This window comes from Bufo bufo, chromosome 5 (genome assembly GCF_905171765.1).
Source record: "Bufo bufo chromosome 5, aBufBuf1.1, whole genome shotgun sequence".
Classification (NCBI taxonomy): domain Eukaryota; kingdom Metazoa; phylum Chordata; class Amphibia; order Anura; family Bufonidae; genus Bufo; species Bufo bufo.
In genome coordinates this window covers 450,328,598-450,352,646 of record NC_053393.1, presented here as the reverse complement: position 1 = coordinate 450,352,646, position 24,049 = coordinate 450,328,598, and the positions used below count along the sequence as shown (strand labels likewise).

Here is a 24,049-nt window from a genome sequence, read left to right as displayed (position 1 = left end):
AACTCATTAAGGACTCATGCACACACTTAATTTCTTTTGCGGACCACATGCAGAACCACTCATTTCAATGGGATAGAGATATATCTATCTAAAAAAAAAAAAAAAAAAAAAAAAAAAAAAAAAAAAGGTACTCCATGTTTGTACGTTCCGCAAAAAAAAATAAAAAATAGAACATGTCCAATTATCCAATTATTGTCCGCATTACGGACAAGGATAGTACTGTTCTATTAGTGGCTGTTCCGTAAAATATGGAATGCACACGGACGTCATCTGTATTTTTTGTGGCCCGCAAAACACATACGGTCGTGTGCATGAGGCCTAAAGCTAATGCAACAATTTTTTGGTCGGTGCTGAGACACTCGCACAATGTACCATTCTTGTCAGTTTCCTGCTTGCGACTCATTCATTCAAAGTGTTGTAAAAACAACAGCAACACAAGTCTGTCAAAGCTTCTGCTTTATTATACATGAGATTTCCATCACAAAATATAGTTCATTGCAATCAGAACGCTGATTAAATAATCTGTTCACAGAAAAAAAAAAAAATTAATCCTCCTAATATAGGGATTAAGGAAAACCATGTATTCCTGCTTAGAGATCTTGAAGACTAGATATCCTGAAACCTGGAGCTACAGCAATACCATTGGATTTGAGATTCACAGAACAGTACAACAGAAAAAAAAAACTTTCAAAATTGAAAAATTGTATTAAAGTCTTAAAAAAGAAGGTTTAACTGGATGCTTCAGATATTAAAAATTCTCCAGCTTCAAGGTGTCAGTAACGCCCTGTAAAGGTAAAAAAAAAGTTAGACATGGAAACCAGCAGCTACCTATTTCTATAGCCAATGCTAGCACAAATATTCAAGTACCCCCTCCTCCCTATTGTCACAAGAAGTGTTTTTACTAGAGTTGTCACAACACCAAAAAAGCCCAGTCATTCTGCATTTTATGGAACATTCGGCCCATAATAGAACAGACCTATCCTATTTTTTGAGGGGACAAGGTGTCAAAAAATAAATTTAAAAAAAATTAAAAAAGCCGAATCGTGCAGTCCATTTTTTTTTCCGTTACGGACGTGGCGATATGTAATATGTTTATTTATTGTTTATATATTTTATATGTAAAATTGGGGATTTGATTTTTTTTTTACTTTTCATTCACGAACTATTAGCCCCCTTAGGGGCTAGAACCCTTGTCCTATTCACCCTGATAGAGCTCTATTAGGGTGAATAGGATCTTACTAGGGCTGCAGCAAACGATTATTTGAATAATCGATAATTTAATCGATTAATCTGGAAAAAACACCAAAATTACAAAAAAAATTATGTTCAAAGGCCATATTAAAACAAATTGTGGGTGGCACTGTTATGGGGAGGGGGGATCTGTGGGTGGCACTGTTATGGGGAGGGGGGATCTGTGGATGACACTATATAGCATCTTATGCTATATGTGTTATCCACAGATCCCCTTCCCAATAACAGTGCACAGATATCCCCCTCCCCATAACAGTGCCATACACAGATCCCCCTCCCCATAACAGCCCCGGCCCCGCTGCTGACAGCAGACTATTCCGGCAGTAACTTTTACTCAGCGTATCTTTATTACCTTACAATGAAGCTCAGGTAACAAGCAGAGCGGGCGGCAGCGTAACGTCACTCACTCACGTGACGCACCTGCTCCGCCCACTTTATGAATGAAGGAGGCGGAGCAGGCGCATCACGTGAGTAAGTGACGTTACGCCGCCGTCCGCTCTGCCTGTTACTGGAGCTTCATTGCAAGTTAAAATAAAGATGCAGTGATTTAAAGTAAACCGCCCGCATAGCAACGAATCGGCGATTATTCGATAACTGGATTCGTCGACAACGAATCCAGTTATCGAATATTATCGATAAAGTCGATTAATCGTTACAGCCCTAGATCTTACACTGTCCCTGCTGCCCTGGGCTTTGTGCACACAGCAGCAGGGAGCTTATCATGGCAGCCATTAAAGGCTTCAGTAGCATCCTGGCTGCCATAGTAAATGATCGGAGCCCCGTGATTACACTGTTGGGACTCCGATCGGAACTGCCACCAATGAGGAGGGGACCCTGTGGCCACTGCCACCAATGACTATTACTGGGGGGCGCACTGCGCCCCCATGAAGATAAATAACGTTTAATACAAATACAGGAGGCGTGTGCCGGTGGCAGAATTACATAGCCGGCGGCCAACACCACATTTGTAAAGCAGCAGAATAACGACCTCTATGACAATAACCCCTCAAGTGACGCACCTAAGGGGTTAACTGCCATGGATAGCAGCTCCCTGTCAGAGGTCGGGTGCCGCTACGTGATTCTGCCGCCAGCCCCTCCCCTTCTCCACTGTGCTGCTGAGGAGAACATGGTGCACGCTGAGAGCAGCGCGCGCCATGTTCCGACACTAGGCTTTGCAGTAGCGCAGCCTAGTATCGGTAAAAGGCAAATACCGGTATAAAATCGACCCGGGTACAAAAGTATTGATTGGGTAGCGATAATTCGATACCCGGTGCAACCCTAGTTTGTACATTATCATTTATAGGAGTAAAAAAATTAAAAATAAATGATTTTTTAAAAATTTGGACTGAAGTTACAAAATCTAAAAGTTTTTAATATAGAAAAAAAGAATTGGAACAACGTATATTAGAAAGACTGACCCAGGTGGATCTGGAAATGGCACATTTTCAGTACACTTACTTGGACTGTAAGAACGGGATCTGGACCTGGATCTGTAACGACTGTAGTATGGTGAAGGTGATCGCCTCCTGTGGCAAATATATGAAATATTTTAAACATGTCTTATCGCATATATACAGTATTGGAATCACAAAGTACAGCCACATTTTATAGAGCTATTCCTCAACCCCCCCTGACTGGCATCTCGCCACAGAATGAACGGACTCGGCACGAAAAGAGCCGTATACATCTTAGTACATGCAGTTTTTGCAATAGATTTCCCCACCAACACACAATATGTATATCACGTCTTCCGACTACCACAGTTCAGGAACATGCCTGGAAATCAACGGCACCTTGTGAATGGAAGTAATATTCTTTAGGTTATGTCTAGTTGCTGAGAAATCCTCTGGTAACCAGAGTGATAAAGCATGGATCCCTTTGTGAATAGTAGTTCCTCAGTCAGTAAGGAGTACAGCACACAACTTACTGGTATTTGTGCTCGTAGTCTTCATATCTATCATTTCCCCGGTCATATCCTCTGTCATAGTTCTCTCGACGTCTGCCACCTCCACTTTAAGAGGAAAAAAAAAAACTTTAATGTTTTCAGAGTTGAGCAGTGTTCAGACTGGCCACAGCGTTGCCGATAGTTATATCTGCATGCAATGCTCTCTCCACAGTGACAGACAAGGGGACCAGATGGGCTTGGGTGGTAGATGTCCAACAATAGGTCGGAATGGAAGCCACAAGGCAAGTGTGAACACTGCCCCGAACACAAAATTCATCTGGGTGGACTGTCATTTTAGATGTTGAATAACAGTTTCTCAGCTTCTTCGGGCAGTAAAGGAGTTGGCTACTTTCTGCTGATATTTCTAAAATGCCATAACTATCCTACGGCCTCTTGTGAGGGCACAGACTGTTCAGCACATACACCAAGGAGGATGCACCTTAAGAGGCAGTCATGTGTACAAATCAAGGGGCTGCCGCCATCTTGAGGGCTATGGATGCATCAACCACCATGTCCAGTGTTTTTTATATGGGACCTGTGGGCAGCAAGGGGGCTTCAAGTTGAAAGCTGCGGAAAGGACTGAGGAGGAAGAGTTTCCTACCCCCGGACACGTCAGTTAATGCCATTCCAGAAATGTCATCAAGTGGCTAAACCTTTTAAAAAGTGTGTCGCTATTTTTTATTTTTTTTATTCACTTTTTTTATACCACCATCACAAAAAATACTTGCTACTCCTATCCTCTCCGCTGCTGCAGCCACAATGTAATGTTTTAGCCTCTGTGATAATGAGGCAATATACAGGAAGGGGATGCTGAGGCTAGTGACTGGCGGCAGTACAAGGTTTAGCAGGATAGACTGAGGGAGGTGAAGGCACAGAGGGAGGTTTGGGCGGTGGGTATATGTAGTCGTTCCACAATTTGCGGACCACACATGGCCGCAACCATAATAGAAATTGCCTATTGTCTGCGATTGCAGACAAGAATGGGACATGTTCTATCTTTTCCGCGGAACAGAACCACGGATGTGGACAGCACACTGTGCTATCTGCATCTTTTGCAGCTCCATTGAAATGAATGGGTCCGTATGCGTTCCAGAACGGATGCAGACTCATTCATACGGCCGCCTGAATGAGCCCTAAGGCTCACAGGAGTGTGTGTGCCTTCTCAAAAAGCTCATCAGTGGGGGTCCGACATCCAAATGATCAGATACTTAGGACTAGTGTTAAGCAAACTTGTGTTTTTTTAAGTTTGGCGTACAAGGTTCAGGTTATCTAAGAATTCCGTTATAGATTCCGCTACCATGGACAATAAGTTATGGTCCGTGGTAGTGGAATGCACAACGGAATTCTTAGATAACCCGAACCTTGTACGCCGAACTTGAAAACACATTCACTCATCCCTACTGTAGACCTTCGTATTAAAAGGAAACCCTTTTAAAAGTAAATCCCTCTGACAATCCCTTTAATAGCTACAGAAATGACAATCTTCAGCCCTTATTTTCCTTTAAAGCGAACCTGTCACCATGATTTTGCGCATAGAGCTGGGGACATGGGCTGCTAGATGGCCGCTAGCACATCTGCAATACCCAGTCCCCACAGCTCTCTGCGCTTTTATTGTGTTAAAAAAACGTTTTGAGTGATATGCAAATGACCTGATAAGAGTCCTGTAGCCGGAGAGGAGTCAAGCGTCAAGGAGCCCAGCACCGCCCCGCGTCCTCCGAATCTCCTTGCCGGCTGACGTCACAGAGCTGGAGCGCTGAAATCTCACGATGCGCGAGCTAGCGCATGCGCAGTGTCGGCATCATGTTCATTCCCTGTGCTGGCATCAGCACAGGGAACGAACTACGCATGCGCTAGCACGCGCATCGCGAGATTTCGGCGCTCCAGCTCTGTGACGTCAGCCGGCAAGGAGGAGATTCGGACGACGCGGGGCGGTGCTGGGCTCCTTGACGCTTGACTCATCTCCGGCTACAGGACTCTTATCAGGTCATTTGCATATCACTCAAAACGTTTTTTTTAACACAATAAAAGCACAGAGAGCTGTGGGGACTGGGTACTGCAGATGTGCTAGTGGCCATCTAGCAGCCCATGTCCCCAGCTCTATGCGCAAAATCATGGTGACAGGTTCGCTTTAAAGCAGGGATGGGGAACATACAGCCCGCGGGATCATTTCATGTGGCCCCCGACTCCCTGCCAGAGCATATAGTCCCCTTTATGGAGCTGGTCATTAGCATGTGGGAGGCACAGGAAGGGGAGAACAGCACTGTGCTGGCTGTACTCGCCTTCCCTGGTTTTCTTCCGGGCCCCACTCTGTGTGCCGACACGTAGAGCGTCAGGACGTATTGCATACTGGCGCTCACTGTGATCTGATGCTGTGCACCCATCAGGTCACACTTCACAGCGGAAAGACCAAGGACAGTGAGTGAATCTGTCTGGTGGCAGCACCATCCGAAGCTGGAGAGGTAGGTTTATCTGAGGTCTGATTGGGGGTCTGCCCTGAAGACAGTGCAGGCAGCGGGGTCTGATTGGAGGCTGGGGAAGGTCTGATCTGCGGCTGATGTAGGTTGGGGGCGCTGAAAAAGGGGCAGTGACAGCTGGGTGAACCCCTCTGGGATGAGCTTGGCTGCCATTAATGCCAACGAAAGAGAAAGAATTAAATATATTTTCTGAACTTAAAAATTAGACTGCTATTTGGTCAAAATGGTACCTGCACTATATAATATACGTGCCATTTTGTGCTGCAAGAATACAGCTCTCTGGATTATTATTTTTTTTTATTATTGAAGTGAAATTTTTGTAACTTACCCTCAAGTCAATTATATGTTTGGCCGAATTTTGTATGGCCCGCGATTGATTACAAAATATCCAAATGGCCCTCGGCAGCAAAAAAGTTCCCCACCCCTGCTTAAAGAGGACCTTTCACCGATTCTTACCCTATGAACTAACTATACAGATATGTAGAGCGGCGCCCGGGGATCTCGCTGCACTTACTATTATCCCCGGGCGCCGCTCCGTTCTCCCCTCCGGTATCTCCGCTCACTAAGTTATAGTAGGCGGAGATGCCAGTCCCTAAGTTATGGTAGGCGGAGTCTGCCCTAGCGCTGGCCAATCGCAGCGCAGAGCTCACAGCCTGGGAGGTTATTTTCTCCCAGGCTGTGAGCTCTGCAATGCGATTGGCCAGCGCTAGGGCAGACTCCGCCTACCATAACTTAGGGAACGGAGATACCGGAGGACATAGCAGGAGAACAGAGCGGCGCCCGGGGATAATAGTAAGTGCAGAGAGATCCCCGGGCGCCGCTCCACATGTATGTATACTTAGTTCATAGGGTAAGAATCGGTGAAAGGTCCTCTTTAAGGCATATGCACACAGCAGCGTAATTTATGCAGATTTTCTGCTGAGTTTTTTACTGCATTTCTGCACCGAAGTGCAGTAAATGTGTTTACTTGCAGATTTTGATGCAGAACTGCCCCAGGTCTCACCCTTTGCATTGCTGTGGTGGCGACATATACACTGAAAACCTGCATAAACAATTGACACGATGCAGATTTCAAAATCCAAATCGCAGGTCAATTTCTGTTCAAAAAATTTCAGCACCGTGTAGGAGATTCCAAAATCTCATCTAATTAGCTGATGACATATTATGCTACAGATTTTCTACCTGAAAAATCTGCATTGTGTGCATACACCCTGAATGTTGGCCATAAATGACAAACAACCCTGCAGACACCACATAGGCAGGTGTACAGTAATGGGGTGGCAGACATTCTGAGCATACAGTGCCCGGCCTCCCGTGAGCAGAGCTGACCACTCTGTACCTTCACCAGCCGCCCCCAGAACCTACGGTGAAATCAGCGTGCACTTACTGTGTAGGCCTGCCCATGTAAATGCCTGGAGTAGGAGTGTGCGCCCGCTTGGTGATGGAGAAGTCTACACGAATCCGCCTACCATCCAGCTCCATTCCATTCGCATGTTCCATTGCCTGTAAGACAACAAAGGACATTATTGACGACCCACAGTCGGCAGCAGAACGTGCGCGGTCACGGGTGCCCACGCGTCACCATCACCACAGAGAAACAGGCAGCCAGCCCTGCGCCAGTAATGAACAAGTGAAACTCCCCAAGACCAGGCTGCCATTTCACGCTGGTCCCCGCCTCTCAGCTGCCATCTCCTGACTCACTACCCACCCCCACTGCTCCTGCTCACTAGGCTAAAATGGCGGCTTAACCTGCCCGAAGGGTTGATACCAAATACTATACTCTAAGGACCTGGTCCTAACCAGTGATAGGAAATAGCCGACTCATTGTGAGCTGGCTATTTCCTATCACTGGTAAGGACCTTTTTGCCTCCTAGTGGTCAGGTCCTGAACCGAAATCGTATACAGCCGAGTTGGCTAAATCCTATTACTCCATAAGGACCTGGTTCTTACCAGTAATAGGAAATAGCCGACTCCATCATTTGTAGGGACCATCATTTGATCTAGTTACTGAACTGTGTTAGGATTTAGTGGTTTTTCAATGACTTGGCTAAATCCCCTTGTCTATTGGGACCTGGTCATTAATTATGTCCAGTAACACTGCCTCTACATGGATGCAGCATTATAGTATACAATAAAATTATATGGGCGACTATTGTAGAATAAGCCTTTTATGTTCATTTCTGAAAAATCTTTACAACAAAAACACAAAAAACAAACACTATCAAGTGACTTCTGAGCACTTGTCTCTGCAGAAACATCCTGTCCTGTGATTTTCATGGTAAAGTACTTTACAGAGATTGCAAGACCAGATGTTTCTGTACTTTCCTAGAAGTTAAAAAAGGGTTACCCGATATCGAAAATATCCCTGCCAATGCCCCTTGTATGGATTATACTTACCTGCTCAGTGGCACCCGCGTCGCTCCGGATTCCTGCATGGCCGCTGCTGCATCTCCCCGTCACTCGGATCAAAACATCCAGTGACCGGGGAGCAGCCAATAGCAGGCCGCAACGGAGACCAGACCCAAGCGTGCTCGTCCTAGTCGTGGCCTGCTATTGCCCACTCTCCCAGTTGCCGGATATTTTGATCTGTGTGATGGGAAGATGCAGCGGCGGCTATGCAGGAATCCGGAGCGACACAGGTGCCCTGAGTATGTAAGTATAATCCATACAAGGGGCCCAGGCTTTGGCTGGGATATTTTCAATATCAGATAACCCCTTTAACATTATTTGTTTAAAAAACAAATTAGAAATGTCCTATATCTCAAAAGGACCTTTTCCATCTATTATGTACTAGGAAGGACTCCTGAGGTCATTTTCAAGGATAGGACACAGCCTGTGTAAATGGATGCTGTGACCCTGCCTGGCACACTGGCAGAAACTGCAGGAGTGACAGTGGAAATGTCTTGTGCGTCTCTCCTGGTATTGACTTTGGTGTAATTTGGTTATTGATTTGTGTCTGCTGGTTCCATGTGTTTGTCTGACATGGCTCGTCTGTTTCGGCTTTGTTTTTACTTGATTTTCGCCGATCTGACAGCAGTCACTTTGACCCCACTGTACCATCCCCATATAGGCCCCAGCACTTTATTAAGGAGGACTAGGAAGGATCGTGCAGTATGGAACATTGCTAGGGTAAGTAAGCATCAGAATGTTCCTTTCTGAGACACATAATTAAAGCATTGTACAATGCAGGGAGCCCCCTTGTAGCAGTAGATGCTGCTTCTTAGTAGCAAAGGCCGCCAAGGCTGTTTAATGTGTAGGTCTGTTACATCATATACAGGCCCTGATTTAGCAGAACTTCATTCTAGAATTCTGGCATCAAAAAGTCACTAAATAGGACTTTTGCGACTATTTTTTTTACCCCACTCACTCTAGTTTTGTAATATGGATGGAAAAGTGGGCGTGGTTAGCTATGTTAATGAGTTTCACTAGATTTATCATTTTAAAGTGGCATCTCACTCCAGGAGGAGGGAAGAATAGGAAAACTGGAGGAGCTTCACTAGACAGGTTGGGTTTAAGAACAATGATAAATTTATCAAACAACCTGTGACATTTGATAAATGTGGAATAAAGTACTCCAACACAGACAAGAAAAACAGACTTCAAATATTCTCCTCATGATAAATTCCCCCCATAGTGTGCCATTGTAGACACATGCACAGTATAATATATATATATATATATATATATATATATATATATTAACCCACGGAAGCACTTGGGTGGGGGTCTCCTTGCAGCTGACCCCATACAGTATAATCTCATTGTGGCCCCAAGTAGTTTTTTTAATTCTAAATAGGCATTTATAGCGATATATATCGTTATCGCGATAAATTTCTTAATATTGTTATTGTGGGAAAATTTTTGCTATCGCCCAACCCTAGTTCACATCACATTTACGTGCTCCATCCAGAACTTCCATTATTATTGTTGTTCTGCTCATCTAACAGAGCAGAAAATAAATAAATAGCGGTGGTATGAACATGCAGGACACCATTACTGGTTTAAATAACATGAGGTAATTATAGCGAAGTGATAAAGTCCAGTCTAATATGGCGGATACTCCCTGTACTTTACCACTTGGCTTTAATAGCCTGCATTCACAACACGCATGACACACACACACATCAGTGTGTGGAGCATGTGGGGCAGTGCGTGATGTATGAGGTGTACATGACACTGGCACCACATACATCCAAAGGTTACACACTGCTGTCACCTTGTTCTGCACGTCTGGGAGAGTCTTCAGCTCCACCACCGCCTTATTTGCCGCGGTCCTTGGGACACATGCCCGGCTGTCTTTACTCCTTACAGCTCCCGCCAGCTCTCTCTGCTGCAGGACACTACCGCCCAAACTAACCAATAACAAAGCTCCTTATTTCAGGCACAGACACCACTGATGCACTTCCATGCTGTTCAGAGCGCCCTGCGCTGATTAAGGGCAGAGAAAAGTCTACAACGTATTGGTACACTTAACTTTTTTTTAGAGAGTAAGGCCCCTTTCACACGGGCGAGTTTTCCGCGCGGGCGCAATGCGTGAGATGAACGCATTGCACCCGCACTGAATCCGGACCCATTCATTTCTATGGGGCTGTGCACATGAGCATTGATTTTCACGCATCACTTGTGTGTTGCGTGAAAAATCACAGCATCCACTATATTGTGCGTTTTCCACGCAACGCAGGCCCCATAGAAGTGAATGGGGCTGCGTGAAAAGCAAGTGCAGATGCGGTGCGATTTTCACGCATGGTTGCTAAGAAGACAGTCTATTCACTGTATTATTTTCCCTTATAACATGGTTATAAGGGAAATAGCATTCTTTAATACAGAATGCTTAGTGGGTCAATTGAGGGTTAAAAAAATAAATTAACTCACCTCCTCTTGATCGCGTAGTTGCCGATCTCTTCTTACTTCTTTAAAGGGCTTCTGTCACTTATAGGACGCTCGCTCGGCTGCTCCTTCCTCAGTGCGCCTGCGCCAGGTGTAGGCGTCATCGGCGCGTTGAGGATGGAGCGGCCGAGCGAGCGTCCTCCTATCAGCGCGCCTGCGCCGACTGAAGACCGGTACGGCGCAGGCGCGAAATTTTGAACGCAGACAGGGCCAGTCAGAGGACGAGCGCGTTCGCTGGCCCTGTCAATCAACATGGGGAGGGGACGTCATTATGAAAGGAGGATGCAGCTGCTACCAGCAAGTAGCCGCCCTACTTGCTGGTAGAGGGTAATTTACATATTTTAAAAGTCAATTTTTTTTAGAAACTACAGAACGAAAATCTGTAATATCATTAAATATTGATATATCGCAGTATAAGGAATTTAAGTAGCCAAAAAAAAAGACTTTAGTGGGGTGACAGAAGTAAGAAGAGATCGGCAACGACGCGATCAAGAGGAGGTGAGTTAATTTATTTTTTAACCCTCAATTGACCTACTAAGCATTCTGTATTCAGAATGCTATTTTCCCTTACAACCATGTTATAAGGGAAAATAATTACATCTACACAACACCGAACCCAAACCTGAATTTCAGTGAAGTTCGGGTCTAGGTACCACATTCAGTTATTTATCACGCGTGTGCAAAACGCATTGCACCCACGCGATAAAAACCTTAACGGAACGCAATCGCAGTCAAAACTGCCTGAAATTGCGTACCTACTCCGCGGGTTTGCCGCAATGCACCCGGGACGCATCCGGACACACTCGTCTGCAAGGGGCCTAAAACAGTTTGAACAGGCATCTATGATGCTTGTACAGGCGTTATTGCAACCTCTGGGCTGAAGTCATCCCAATACTTCCATATCAATACAGTATTAGGCTACTTTCACACTGGCGTTTTGGTTTCCGTTTACGAGATCCAGGGATCTCACAAGCGGTCCAAAACTGATCAGTTTTGCCCTAATGCATTCTAAAAGGATAAGGATCCGCTCAGAATGCATCGGTTCAGTCTCCATCCCGCTTTGGAGGCGGCTTGCAGCGTTTTGGTGCTCGTCTGACGAAACCGAGCCAAACGGATCCGTCCTGGCACACAATGTAAGTCAATGGGGACGGATCTGTTTTCACTGACAATAGAAAATGGATCCGTCCCCCATTAACTTTCAATGGTGTTCAAGACGGATCAGTTTTAACTATGTTAAAGATAATACAAACGGATCAGTTCTGAATGGATGCATGCAGTTGTATTATCTGAACAGATGCGTTTGTGAAGATCCATGACGGATCCGCACCAAACGCGCGTGTGAAAGTAGCCTTACCCGATGAACACGCAAACGGCAGATCGTGCTAATCAGTCTGCCACTGGCAAATAACGATCGCTGCTCCCCATACAGTGGACAAGATCGCTGCATGTAACAGCAGTCTCCTCAGGAAGCGAGCAGGCGATTCCTTCATCGCCTGTTTAATCTGATTATGTAATACAGCCTTTACACACACTACCAACACAATCCCACACAAGACACCCCCTCAGCATACACACAGCTCCCCCCATCTCAGCATACAATCCAACAGCCCCCTTGCTCTAACACAGCCCACACACCTCCGTCACAGCATAAAATGCAACACAGCCCCCCATATACAATCCAGACACCTCCTTAGAACAGAGGCCCCCCCATACAACCATATACCCCCGCCCTCAACCATAACCACCATCTCAGTGTACAATCCCACAGTCCCCTTCAAATACAATCCAGACACCACCATACTACACAGCCTCCCATGTCAGCATACAAACAGCCCCATCCCCCCCACCATCTCCGTGTACACTCCCTCACATACAACCAGATACCCCCTTCCCTCTGCATCCACGCAGCTGTCTTCCATCTCAGTGTACAATCCCTTAACGCACATACCTAGCAGGTTCACAGTATTAAAAAAAAAAAAAAAAAAAAAAAAAAAAAAAAAAATCACACGTGCTACACAGCTCGCCATTTTCCTAACCACGAGCATCACCCGTTTTACAGTACAATATAAGTTACTAGGTTCTGCGCACTACTCCGCTGCTGACACTCGCGAGCTCCACGAGAAGAAAAAAAAAACTTCTTAGAAAAAGCGCGCAGCTCGTGATCCGGGCGTGCCACGTGACGCTGTGACGTCAGCAGTATCGTATAGCCATTACCCTGGCGGAAGCTCCACCACGTTGTAACGCGCGAGAAACACAAAATGGCTCGCGTGTTTGGGGAGAAGCGACACGCGCCCCCCGCGCCCGTTTGTTGTAGGTAGGGGAGGTTCCTTTCACGTAGTCAGATTTTCGAATGCAGGGAGTGCTTCTAAAGTGCGGGGTGCAGGTAGAACCACACAAGCAATGGCGATACGTCCGCAGGTCGCTATACTACGCCTCACAGACTTTAGTCATTGTGCCTCAGACTGTAAAGAAGGCGCCGAAAGCCAAGCGGAGGTGGAGTGCGGCCGAGACGACGGCCGGTCAGTCAGCACTGCATAGATCCCCCGGCCTGCACAACTGCCGAGCAGCACGGAACCGAGGCCACGCGGGTACACAGTGGAGCTCGGCAGCATGACGCATCCACTGCTGCCACCTAGCGGCTGGCGATGCATAGCTAGTGTGCTCATCTCTAATAAACGGCCGGTAAAGTGACATCTGCAGGAAATGTCTGAGGGGCACACCACCACCAGATCCACACAGCACCCCTGGATCTACTTCTGCTACACTTGGAGGCATGCAGCGTTCATCAATGCATCACAGTCGTTTCATCACCCCACCCACAAGTGTATGATCAGAGGGGTCCCTGCCCCCATCATGCCCATGTGCACTATGTCCCTATTCACCCAGAGAACGCTCGTCATAATGTGTAACTGCTCAGACCCCCTCTGACATCCTGTGTGGATGGGTGATAAATGGCCTGTTCTTGAACTGGTTAAAGGGCATCTGTCAGCAGATTTGTACCTATGAATCCTGCTGACCTGTCACATGTGTGCTTGGCAGCTGAAGGCAAAACAAAGTTTTAATATATACAAACGATCCTCTAGGAGCAACGGGGGTGTTGCCACTGTTCTATAAAGTTTCTCCACTGTCGCCACATCCGGCCGCACCGGACATGACGTTACCAGCTTTGGAAGGAGGTGTGCCGCGCAGGCGCACAACGACGGGGTAGGGACATTTCATAGCACAGTTGTAGGAAAGCAATGCAATCTCATACCGAGCATCCATCCGATCATCGCTGAATTCTGGATAACCCAAACCTTCTACACCGAACTTTATAACCGAACAAGAAGTTCGCTCAACACTACTCTTGTCCACACCTAGTTAGTTAAAGGGATTCTGTCACCAGGTTTCACCCGTCAGCTAAACATATGCTGATGTTCAGGGCCTCATCAGGATTCCTAATGTGGGCTTCTAAATGTGATCCGTAGCCTTATTTTGCTAAAAAAAAAAACAGGTTTTACTAACCTGTCACTCAAAGAAATAAGGTGCCCAAGGGGATGTCAAGGGATGCAAGGTGCCCGCCGCACCCACCCTTCTGCACCGCCTCCTAATCCTCTGTGCCAACTCTCGCTCGCTCGCTCTCCCTCCTCCTGCTGCTGTCAGATATCGCGTGTGCACACAGGGCTCTGAGAGGCTGGCGCCAGAGTGCAGGTCATACCTGGGTTGAGCGAAGTGCCGGCGCATGCGCACTTCGCTTCAAGAAGCCAAATCGAGAAGTCCGCACTGGCGCATCAGGCAGAGCCCTGTGTGCACGCGTGAGATCTTACAGCAGGAGGAGGGGGGGGATGGAGGGAGAGCGAGAGGCGGCACAAAGGATTAGGAGGCGGTGCAGAAGTCTGGAAAGGCGGCACTGGGTGCGGCCGGCACCTTGCATCCCTTGACATCCCCTTGGGCACCTTATTTCTTTGAGTGACAGGTTAGTAAAACCTGTTTTTTTTTAGCAAAATAAGGCTACGGATCACATCAGCATATGTTTAGCTGACAGGGGTGAAACCTCTAGACAGAATCCCTTTAAGGGCTCATTCAGACGGCCGTATGCTGTCCGCAAAAATACTGAATGCTATCCGTTTTTTTGCGGATCCGCAGAAAAACGGATCCGCAAAAAAACGGATAGCATTCAGTATTTTTGCTGACCCATAGACTTCAATGGGGCCATGTCCTGATTTTCACGGACAAGTATAGGACATGTTTCATTTTTTTGGCGGATCCGCAAAAAAAACGGATAGCATTCAGTATTTTTGCGGACAGCATACGGCCGTCTGAATGAGCCCTAAGAAAGAGCAGAGACTTAGTTGAATTACACATTCGACTGAATCTTTTCCCACAAAACTATCTCCGCTTCTCCTGCTCTAATAACAGGTGACCGGTTCCTTTTAAGTAGAAGCAGGGAATGCGAATCAACAGGAAACCCAAAGCCCGAGTTCCATCTGGATATATCTTCACATGGCTGTCAGCACCCGTGCACACGACCGTATGTATTTTGCGATCCGCAAAAAAAATAAAGATAACATCCGTGTGCATTTCATATTTTGTGGAACGGAACAGCTGGCCCCGAATAGAGCAGTACTATCCTTGTCCGTAATACGGACAATAATAGGACATGTTCTATTTTTTTTGGCGGAATGGAAAACACACGGAGTAACGTCCTTTTTTTGCGGACCCATTGAAATTAATGGTTCCGCATACAGTCCACAAAAAAAAACCTGAACGGACACTGAAAGAAAATACATTTGTGTGCATGAGGTCTTACTATTCACCAAAATGAAGGGGAGTGCGCTTCACACAATCCACTACAAACTTGTCAGATAGATACAAAGTCTCACATACTGTACAACCCAATGTATATATATATCTGTGGGGCTGAGTGCCACGTAGGCCCTGTGTTAACCACATTCCTGAATTACAAGTGATCACGTGCTTTACACAGCTAGAAGGTGCACTTCAACCAAGCCTGCAAACAACGGAACGCTTACTCTTCTGTGCAATCTTTCCCATACAACTTCAATCCGGCGGCCAAATACTCTTCTGCCGTGGTAGTTCACTTTTGAATGCCATGCACCCACTCGCAGCTTAGCTCGATTGTCTAGGTCAGGCTTTAGCAGAGCGGACAGAGGAGCAGACATAAGACAATCACTCTTCTGCCTGTGTCTGCTCTGCTAACGCCTGACAATCTGTGCCAGGCTCATACAGGCAGAAGCAGCGACGCTCCGGCCTGTACAGCTCTCCATACTCCCAAACACAGCGCTGTATGGGAGTACAGATCCTAAAGTGCAATAGGCACCTGCATTTCAGGTGCCTATTGCACTGGGAAAATATACAGCATATTAGAAAAATGTATTTCACAGCATTTACAACAGTTTAATAAATAAAGAATATATAAAAGGTTTAGGTACACTTCAAGCTTTGCAGTTTAACCACCTCCCGTCCGCCCATAGACTAAAACCGTTCGGGAGGTGGTTCTCTATCTCTGAATGGGCGTTCCTGAACGTCTATTCAGAGACTGCAGCTGCACGCTAATAGTGCAGCTGCAGATCGGGTTGCCCGCTGTCAGTGACAGCAGGGCAACCCTTAGAGAAGGCAGGGACAGTTCCCAGGTGTCCCTGCCTTCTAGATAGCTGTATACACAGCACTCACCGAGCGCTGTATATACAGAGCACAAAGCGCTATGCGCTTCCTGTTCCGGCCCGGCGGTCATGTGACCGCCGGGGCCGGAGAGTGCAGGAGCTGTCGGGTCTTTCACAGACCTCGATCAGCCCTGCGCTGAGGCTGTATTGCGTTGTACAGCCTCTCTGGGGGGTGTATTTCTCCTGTAACTGGGGCTACTATAATAAATAAGACAAAGTATACATTAGGTATTGCCACGTCCGTAACGATCTGCTCTATAAAAATCTCACATGACCTAAATAAAAACTGCTAAAACCACCATTTTTTTGGTCACCTTGCCCCATAAAGTGTTATAATGAATGATCAAAAAAGTCATATGTACCCAAAAATAGGACCAATAAAACTGGCACCTTATCCCCTAGTTTCCAAAACGGGGTCATTTTTTGGGAGTTTCTACTATAATGGTGCATCAAGGGGGCCAAAAACAGTGTGGCGCTCCTTTTCTTCTGCGCCCTGCCGTGTGCCCATACAGCAGTTTATGACCACATGTGGGGTGTTTCTGTAAACCACAGAACCAGGGTAATAAATAGAGTTTTGTTTGGCTGTTAACCCTCAATGTGTTAAAAAAAAAGAAGAAAATCTGCCAAAAAAAGTGAATTTGAAAATTTTATCTCCATTTTCCTTTAATTCTTGTGGAACGCCTAAAGGGTTAACAAAGCTTGTAAAATCAGTTTTAAGTAACTTGGGTGTAGCTTATACAATTTTATGGGGGTATCCACTATGTAAGCCCCACAAAGTGACTTCAGACTTTAACTGGTCCTTAAAAAGTGGGTTTTGGCAATTTTCTTAAGAATTGCTTCTAAAATTCTAAGCCTTCTAAAAAATTAAGCCTAAAAAAAATAAAATGGCATTTCCAAAATGATGCCAACATAAAGTAGACATATGGGGAATGTTAAGTAATAAATATTTTATGAGGTATCACTGTTTTAAAAGCAGAGAAATAGAAATTTTGAAAATTGCGAATTTTAAGATTTTTGCTAAATTTGGGATTTTTTCATAAATAAAAAAGGTGAAATATATCGACTCAAATTTATGACTGTCATGAAGTACAATGTGTCACGAGAAAACAATCTGTGAATGGCTTGAATAAGTAAAAGTGTTCCAAAGTGATTACCACATAAAGTGAGATACATCAGATTAGCAAAATTAGGCCTGGTCAGGAAGGGGGCAAATGGCCGGGATGTGAAGTGGTACAAAAAATAAATAAATACAAAATAAAAAATATTGGATGGCCAGTAAATTGTTAATCCCCCTCCTTGCCCCAATTAGCTTGTACTCGTCTCACCAGTCCCCATTGTGCTCCCGACTCACCACGGCAGGAAATGTTGCTCAACCAATGACTGGCTGCAGCATGCCCAGCCATGTCAAGACAGGAGAAAAATCAAAGTTTTTTTTTTTTTAACCATTTCATAGCCATTTGACATTTTCCAGTGGAAAACCTCTTAATGCCTCACCTTTTACCTAATTTGGCAGATCAGTTACCAGCTTATATTAGACCCCAGGGGTGAATGTAAAAACAGACAGTCCCAGTTTTTAGACAATTAAATGGCAGACTGTTGGCACAAGTTACGCTGAGGCTATATTATGGCAGTTGTCCGGGTTTAGGGCTGAACCCGGATATCCCTTCATTATATGAGCTGAGCATTTCCTTGCTCAAATGCTCCTCTTTGCTTGGTACTACCACTAGTACCTACCTCTAAAACATCCTAGGGCAGCGTTATACACTGACCATTTGTGCCAGTGATGTCACCGGGCTCACTGGTAGGTTGAAGCCTACACTTAGCATAGGGTTAGGAAGCCCAATACGTCAACGGCTCAAAACAAACTGGCTCACGCTGCAGCCAAGCAAACGGGATCATTGGAGCAAGGAAATTCTCCGATGCTCCTCTCATACATAGGAAGGGCACACAGAAGAGGTGGGGTCCAGCCCTGAGCCCAGAAAATCCCTTTAATAGTTAAAATCATCTTTGCAGCACTACAAAAAGTGTAGATGAAGGATTACTTAATTTTACTAACTAAGGCTACTTTCACATCTGTGGCACTGCAATCCAGTAGAGAATGCCACAAACAGCGGCAGTGGTTTGTGTTTGGCCAATTCTTGGCATTTTTGCGACAACACGGCCGGATCGCCACTGGACCCAATTATATTTCATGGGGCCGGCGATCATTCCGTTTGCATACAGCAGTGCCAGATCTGGAGAATACCAGTAGGCTGTTCTCTGCTGGAACAGCCCGCCAAAATACACGCCACATGAAACCTAAATCAAGGTATCATCCATTTAGGCAATAACCTCACTCTTTGCATTCTTAGAATGAGATATGCAATGGTCTCAAATTTGTTAGTTCAAGCTGTGTAACAGGCAGGTTGTACAAGTGTACAAAGTAGTAACATCTGTAAAACAAGCTCAGCGTTAAAGTTACTGATCCCAGGCCAGAACAGATCAGCGCACTTTTCTACCTGTTCTGTTCCGCAAAGAGATTTTTTATAATATATACAGTACAGACCAAAAGTTTGGACACACCTTCTCATTCAAAGAGTTTTCTTTATTTTCATGACTATGAAAATTGTAGATTCACACTGAAGGCATCAAAACTATGAATTAACACATGTGGAATTATATACATAACAAACAAGTGTGAAACAACTGAAAATATGTCATATTCTAGGTTCTTCAAAGTAGCCACCTTTTGCTTTGATTACTGCTTTGCACACTCTTGGCATTCTCTTGATGAGCTTCAAGAGGTAGTCCCCTGAAATGGTTTTCACTTCACAGGTGTGCCCTGTCAGGTTTAATAAGTGGGATTTCTTGCCTTATAAATGGGGTTGGGACCATCAGTTGCGTTGAGGAGAAGTCAGGTGGATACACAGCCGATAGTCCTACTGAATAGACTGTTAGAATTTGTATTATGGCAAGAAAAAAGCAGCTAAGTAAAGAAAAACGAGTGGCCATCATTACTTTAAGAAATGAAGGTCAGTCAGTCAGCTGAAAAATTGGGAAAACTTTGAAAGTAAGGGCTATTTGACCATGAAGGAGAGTGATTGGGTGCTGCGCCAGATGACCTGGCCTCCACAGTGACCGGACCTGAACCCAATCGAGATGGTTTGGGGTGAGCTGGACCGCAGAGTGAAGGCAAAAGGGCCAACAAGTGCTAAGCATCTCTGGGAACTCCTTCAAGACTGTTGGAAGACCATTTCAGGGGACTACCTCTTGAAGCTCATCAAGAGAGTGCCAAGAGTGTGCAAAGCAGTAATCAAAGCAAAAGGTGGCTACTTTGAAGAACCTAGAATATGACATATTTTCAGTTGTTTCACACTTGTTTGTTGTGTATATAATTCCACATGTGTTAATTCATAGTTTTGATGCCTTCATAGTCATGAAAATAAAGAAAACTCTATGAATGAGAAGGTGTGTCCAAACTTTTGGTCTGTACTGTATATATGTCTGCATTACGGACAAGGATAGTACTGTTCTATTAGGGGCCAGCTGTTCCGTTCTACAAAATACAGACTGCACACGGACGTCATCCATTTTTTTACAGAACGCAAAATACATGCGGTCGTGTGCATGAGGCCTAAGACATACACAAGAAAGAAAACTTTTTGTTCTGACATTTACCTCTCTGGAATCCTCTACGCGTTCAAAATAGACAAATGCAAATCCTCTTGACCGTCCAGTTCGCTGATCATAAACCACCTTCACACCACTGAGAGGGCCATACCGAGAGAACACATCTCTTAGCTCTCGTTCAGTTGTGTACAAGCTCAGACCAAAGACTCCGACGCAGAGGTTTGGATCTGGATTTGCCTAATAAAGTGAAAAACAAGAATTTTAATGTTTGAAAAATTGTCCAGATCTAATTTTTCCCCATATTCAAAATGAAGCTCATATACAGACAACATACCCTGCTACCATTGTGCCTCCTCCTGTTGGACATTGGAGAGCGACTTCGGCTCCTCCTGCGTCTGTTTTCTGGGCTGTGGGATCTGCTTTTTGATCGTCTTCTGCGCGAATGTGATCGAGACCTGGAGCGAGAATATCTTCTATGGGAGCGTCTTCTAGACCTAGTACTGTAAAAGATCAATGGGATCACTTGAGTATTTTAGCAAGAATATTATAGTCAAAACAGTTCACCGTAATATAATCAGCTCAAAGATTTGGCAAAAATCTGTTCCAACTTTTCTGCAAATCGCAGTCCTTAATGCTCAGGCACTGGCCATGTGCACTCCATATTGCAGTGTGGACCCATTGTCTTGAATGGTCCGTCATTTACAAAATACGGCCAAAGATAGAACATGTTCTATCTTTTTGTGGTGCGGAGGAAAGAACCCGAAAGCCTAAGGAAGCGATTTTGTAGTGGTTTGGGCTTCCGACCTGTGCGTCCACAAAAAATAGGTGAAGTCCTATAGCAAGTTGTATCTTGCGGATCATGGACCCATTCAAGGCAGTGGGCCCGCATCTGCAGCACTGAGTGCCGTGTTTTGCTGACCCCACTGTTTGCGGGCCGCAATAAGGGCTATACGGTCGTGTGCATGAGCCCTTTTCCTGAGGAGAGGTCATCAATACTGTACTCCCAGAGGGGAAAAATTATATATTTTTTAAATTAAAAAAAGGACATCTTCGGCATCATTATGATCTTTCACACAAGTGTGACGGATTAGGTCCGGATGCGTTCAGTGAAATTCGCACCATTTTGCAAGCAAGTTCAGTCAGTTTTTTCCACGCGGGTGCAATGCGTTTTGATGCGTTTTTCCACGCACGTGATAAAAAAAAAAAACTGAAGGCTTACAAACATCTCCTAGCAACCATTGAAAAACGCATTGCATCCGCACTTGCTTCCGGATGCAATAAGTTTTTCACTGAAGCCCTGTTCACTTCTATGGGGCCAGGGCTGCGTGAAAAACAAGGAATATAGAATATGCTGCATTTTTCACGCAACGCTGAACTGATACATGAAAAAAAAATAATAAAAAAAAAAAATGCTCGTGTACACAGACCCATTGATATGAATGGGTGAGGATTCAGTGCGGGTGCTATGCGTTCATGTCACGCATTGCGCGGAAAACTCGCTCATGTTAAGGGGGCCTAACACTTTGTCCTTTACTGCCAGCAACTTTTATTATGTAGTCTGCTCCGACTCCTCCACGATGAAATCAGTCTCAGGAGTGTAAAGAGAAGGACTATAAACGGAGCAGTTGGGCAGCTCTTCTGACAGATTTCACTGTGAACGAGACAGAGCACACTACACAATATCTGAAAAGTTACTGGCTGCAGAGGACAAACCGTTGTCTGGTTTCCCATAAGGCCTCATGCACACGGCTGTTCTCTGCATTGGTGACCGCAATTTGTGGTCCCCAACACATGGGCAATGTCCGTGCGGCGGCCGGGACGGATCACGAACCCATTTATATTGAATGGGTTCGTGATCCGTCCGCACAGAAACACCACGGAAGAATTCTGTAGTGCTCCTGTGCCTTCGCTCCGCACCACAGCTCCGGATTGCGGACCCATTCAAGTAAATCGGGGAGCACACAGCCGGTGCCCGCATATTGTGGACCCGCTGTTTGCAGGCTGCAATACGGCCACGGCCGGGTGCATGAGGCCTAAGGCCTCATGCACACAACCGTTCAGTTTTTGCGGTCCGCAAAACACGGAAGCCGTGCGTGTGCCTTCCGCAATTTGCAGAACGGAACAGCCGGCCCATTGTAGAAATGCCTATTCTTGTCCGCAAAACGGACAAGAATAGGACATGTTATATATTTTTTTGCGGGGCCACGGAACGGAGCAACGGATGCGGACCAGAACAACGGTCGTGTGCATGAGGCCTAACACTCTTGTCAGGATTGGTCATCAATATCAAATTGTTATTAGGTACACCTTAAGTAAAATCTCATTTAATTTGCTTTTACTCAAACACTGCAGACTTTCTGAATACATTTCAGCTCCAGTGTGTTTAATACGTGTGAACTAGGGCTGCGTGATTAATCAAATTAATTAAATTTTAGTGCACAATAATAGTGTTGAAAAGTTTTTTTTTCTTTCCTCTTCTGGGGCACTGTATCAGCACAGCCTGTATACTCTTCAGTCCCTGCCACCAAGGCCATTAATCCTGTCCTAGGCTGCAAAGACTGAAGAGACCTCACACAGACTGTACTGGTAAAGAGCAGCAGATCGCTGCAGGAGTCCAGTACTGACTGTACTCCAGCATCGGAAATAACTGATACTGGCTGCTTAGCTCCCTAGGTTCAGTGGTGCCTTTCATCACTGGCCCCCTGCAAACACATCTGTGGGACGCCAATGTGTTGCCACAGCATTGGTGTCTCCCGACTGAGGGGAGATGTAATTACTATGTATAAATATATCAGGGGTCAGTACAGAGATCTATCCCATCATCTATTTATCCCCAGGACTGTGACATCCTCTGCGTCTGGAGGAAAGAAGGTTTGTACACAAACATAGAAGGATTCTTTACTGTTAGAGCAGTGAGACTATGGAGCTCTCTGCCTGAGGAGGTGGTGATGGTGAATTCACTAAAAGAGTTCAGGAGCGGCCTGGATGTATTTCTGGAGTGTAATAATATTACAGGATATAGCTACTAGAGAGGGGTCGTTGATCCAGGGAGTTATTCTGATTGCCTGATTGGAGTCGGGAAGGAATTTTTTATTCCCCTAAAGTGGGGAAAATTGGCGTCTACCTTTTTTTGCCTTCCTCTGGATCAACTTGCAGGATGACAGGCCGAACTGGATGGACAAATGTCTTTTTGTACTATGTTACTATGATGTTGGAGGCACATGCGGATACACTGCTTCCAGTTTGGTAGCCTTATCCCCTTTTACTCCATGGCACACAAGGCCCTGAATCTATCCCTCTGCTGACGCACACCAACTGGCTTCAGTCTTAGCACCCAGGGAAGGAGTTAGCATTCCTTAGTGCCCCGCATCCAGCTCAGCTCAGAATGGCTGGCTTTCAAGTGGACCTACTACATTAAAAAGGGTTTAGCCGGGAATTAAGAAAATTAAAATACGCAAATATTACTTTATTATAAATATATTCCCAGATACCTTTCATTAGTTATAATTAGGGATCGACCGATAGATTTTTTTTTTTAGGGCAGATACCGATAATTTGTGAACTTTCAGGCCGATAGCCAATAATTTATACCGATATTCTGGTAATTTTAATTTTTTTAAAAATAAAAAATTCCTAGACAAATCTGCTGAAAATTGATATGTTTATTGTTAACGTGTATTTTTTTTTAAATCTTTCTTTCATTTATACTTAATATTTTGGTGTGGTTTTTTTTTCTAACTTTTAGCCCCCTTAGGGACTAGAACCCTTGTCCTATTCACCCTGATAGATCTCTATCAGGGTGAATAGGAGCTCACACTGTCCCTGCTGCTCTGTGCTTTGTGCACACAGCAGCATGGAGCTTATCATGGCAGCCAGAGCTTCAATAGCGTCCTGGCTGCCATGGTAACCGATCGGAGCCCCGGGATTACACTGCTGGGGCTCCGATCGGAGGAGCAGGGGATCCTGTGGCCACTGCCACCAATGATTAAAAAGGGTTTAAATGTTTTTAATACTGGGATGGGGGTTGGGGCCAATGGCACACTGCGCCACCAATGAAAAGAAATCCCTCATTAATTGATATACAGGAGGCAGGAGCTGGCTGCAGAATCACATAGCCAGCTCCCGACCTCTATGAGCGGTAGCTGTGATCCGCGGCACCTGAGGGGTTAACTACTGCAGATCGCAGCTATTGCTCATAGAGGTCGGGAGCCGGCTATGTG

At 45.4% G+C, this 24,049-nt stretch overlaps 1 protein-coding gene across 1 annotated transcript in view; it reads right to left on the bottom strand.

The window, feature by feature from the left end:
* Positions 1-438: 438 nt before the first annotated feature.
* Positions 439-24,049, bottom strand: part of TRA2A (transformer 2 alpha homolog) — a 42,823-nt gene continuing 19,212 nt past the window's right edge. The window contains exons 3-8 of the mRNA XM_040433654.1: positions 20,164-20,329; positions 19,878-20,066; positions 7,058-7,173; positions 3,179-3,262; positions 2,710-2,777; positions 439-784 (exon numbers count right to left, since the gene is read on the bottom strand). Of these exons, the coding sequence (XP_040289588.1) occupies positions 774-784; positions 2,710-2,777; positions 3,179-3,262; positions 7,058-7,173; positions 19,878-20,066; positions 20,164-20,329 (634 nt within the window). The 3' untranslated portion in view covers positions 439-773. The remainder of the gene's footprint in view (positions 785-2,709; positions 2,778-3,178; positions 3,263-7,057; positions 7,174-19,877; positions 20,067-20,163; positions 20,330-24,049) is intronic.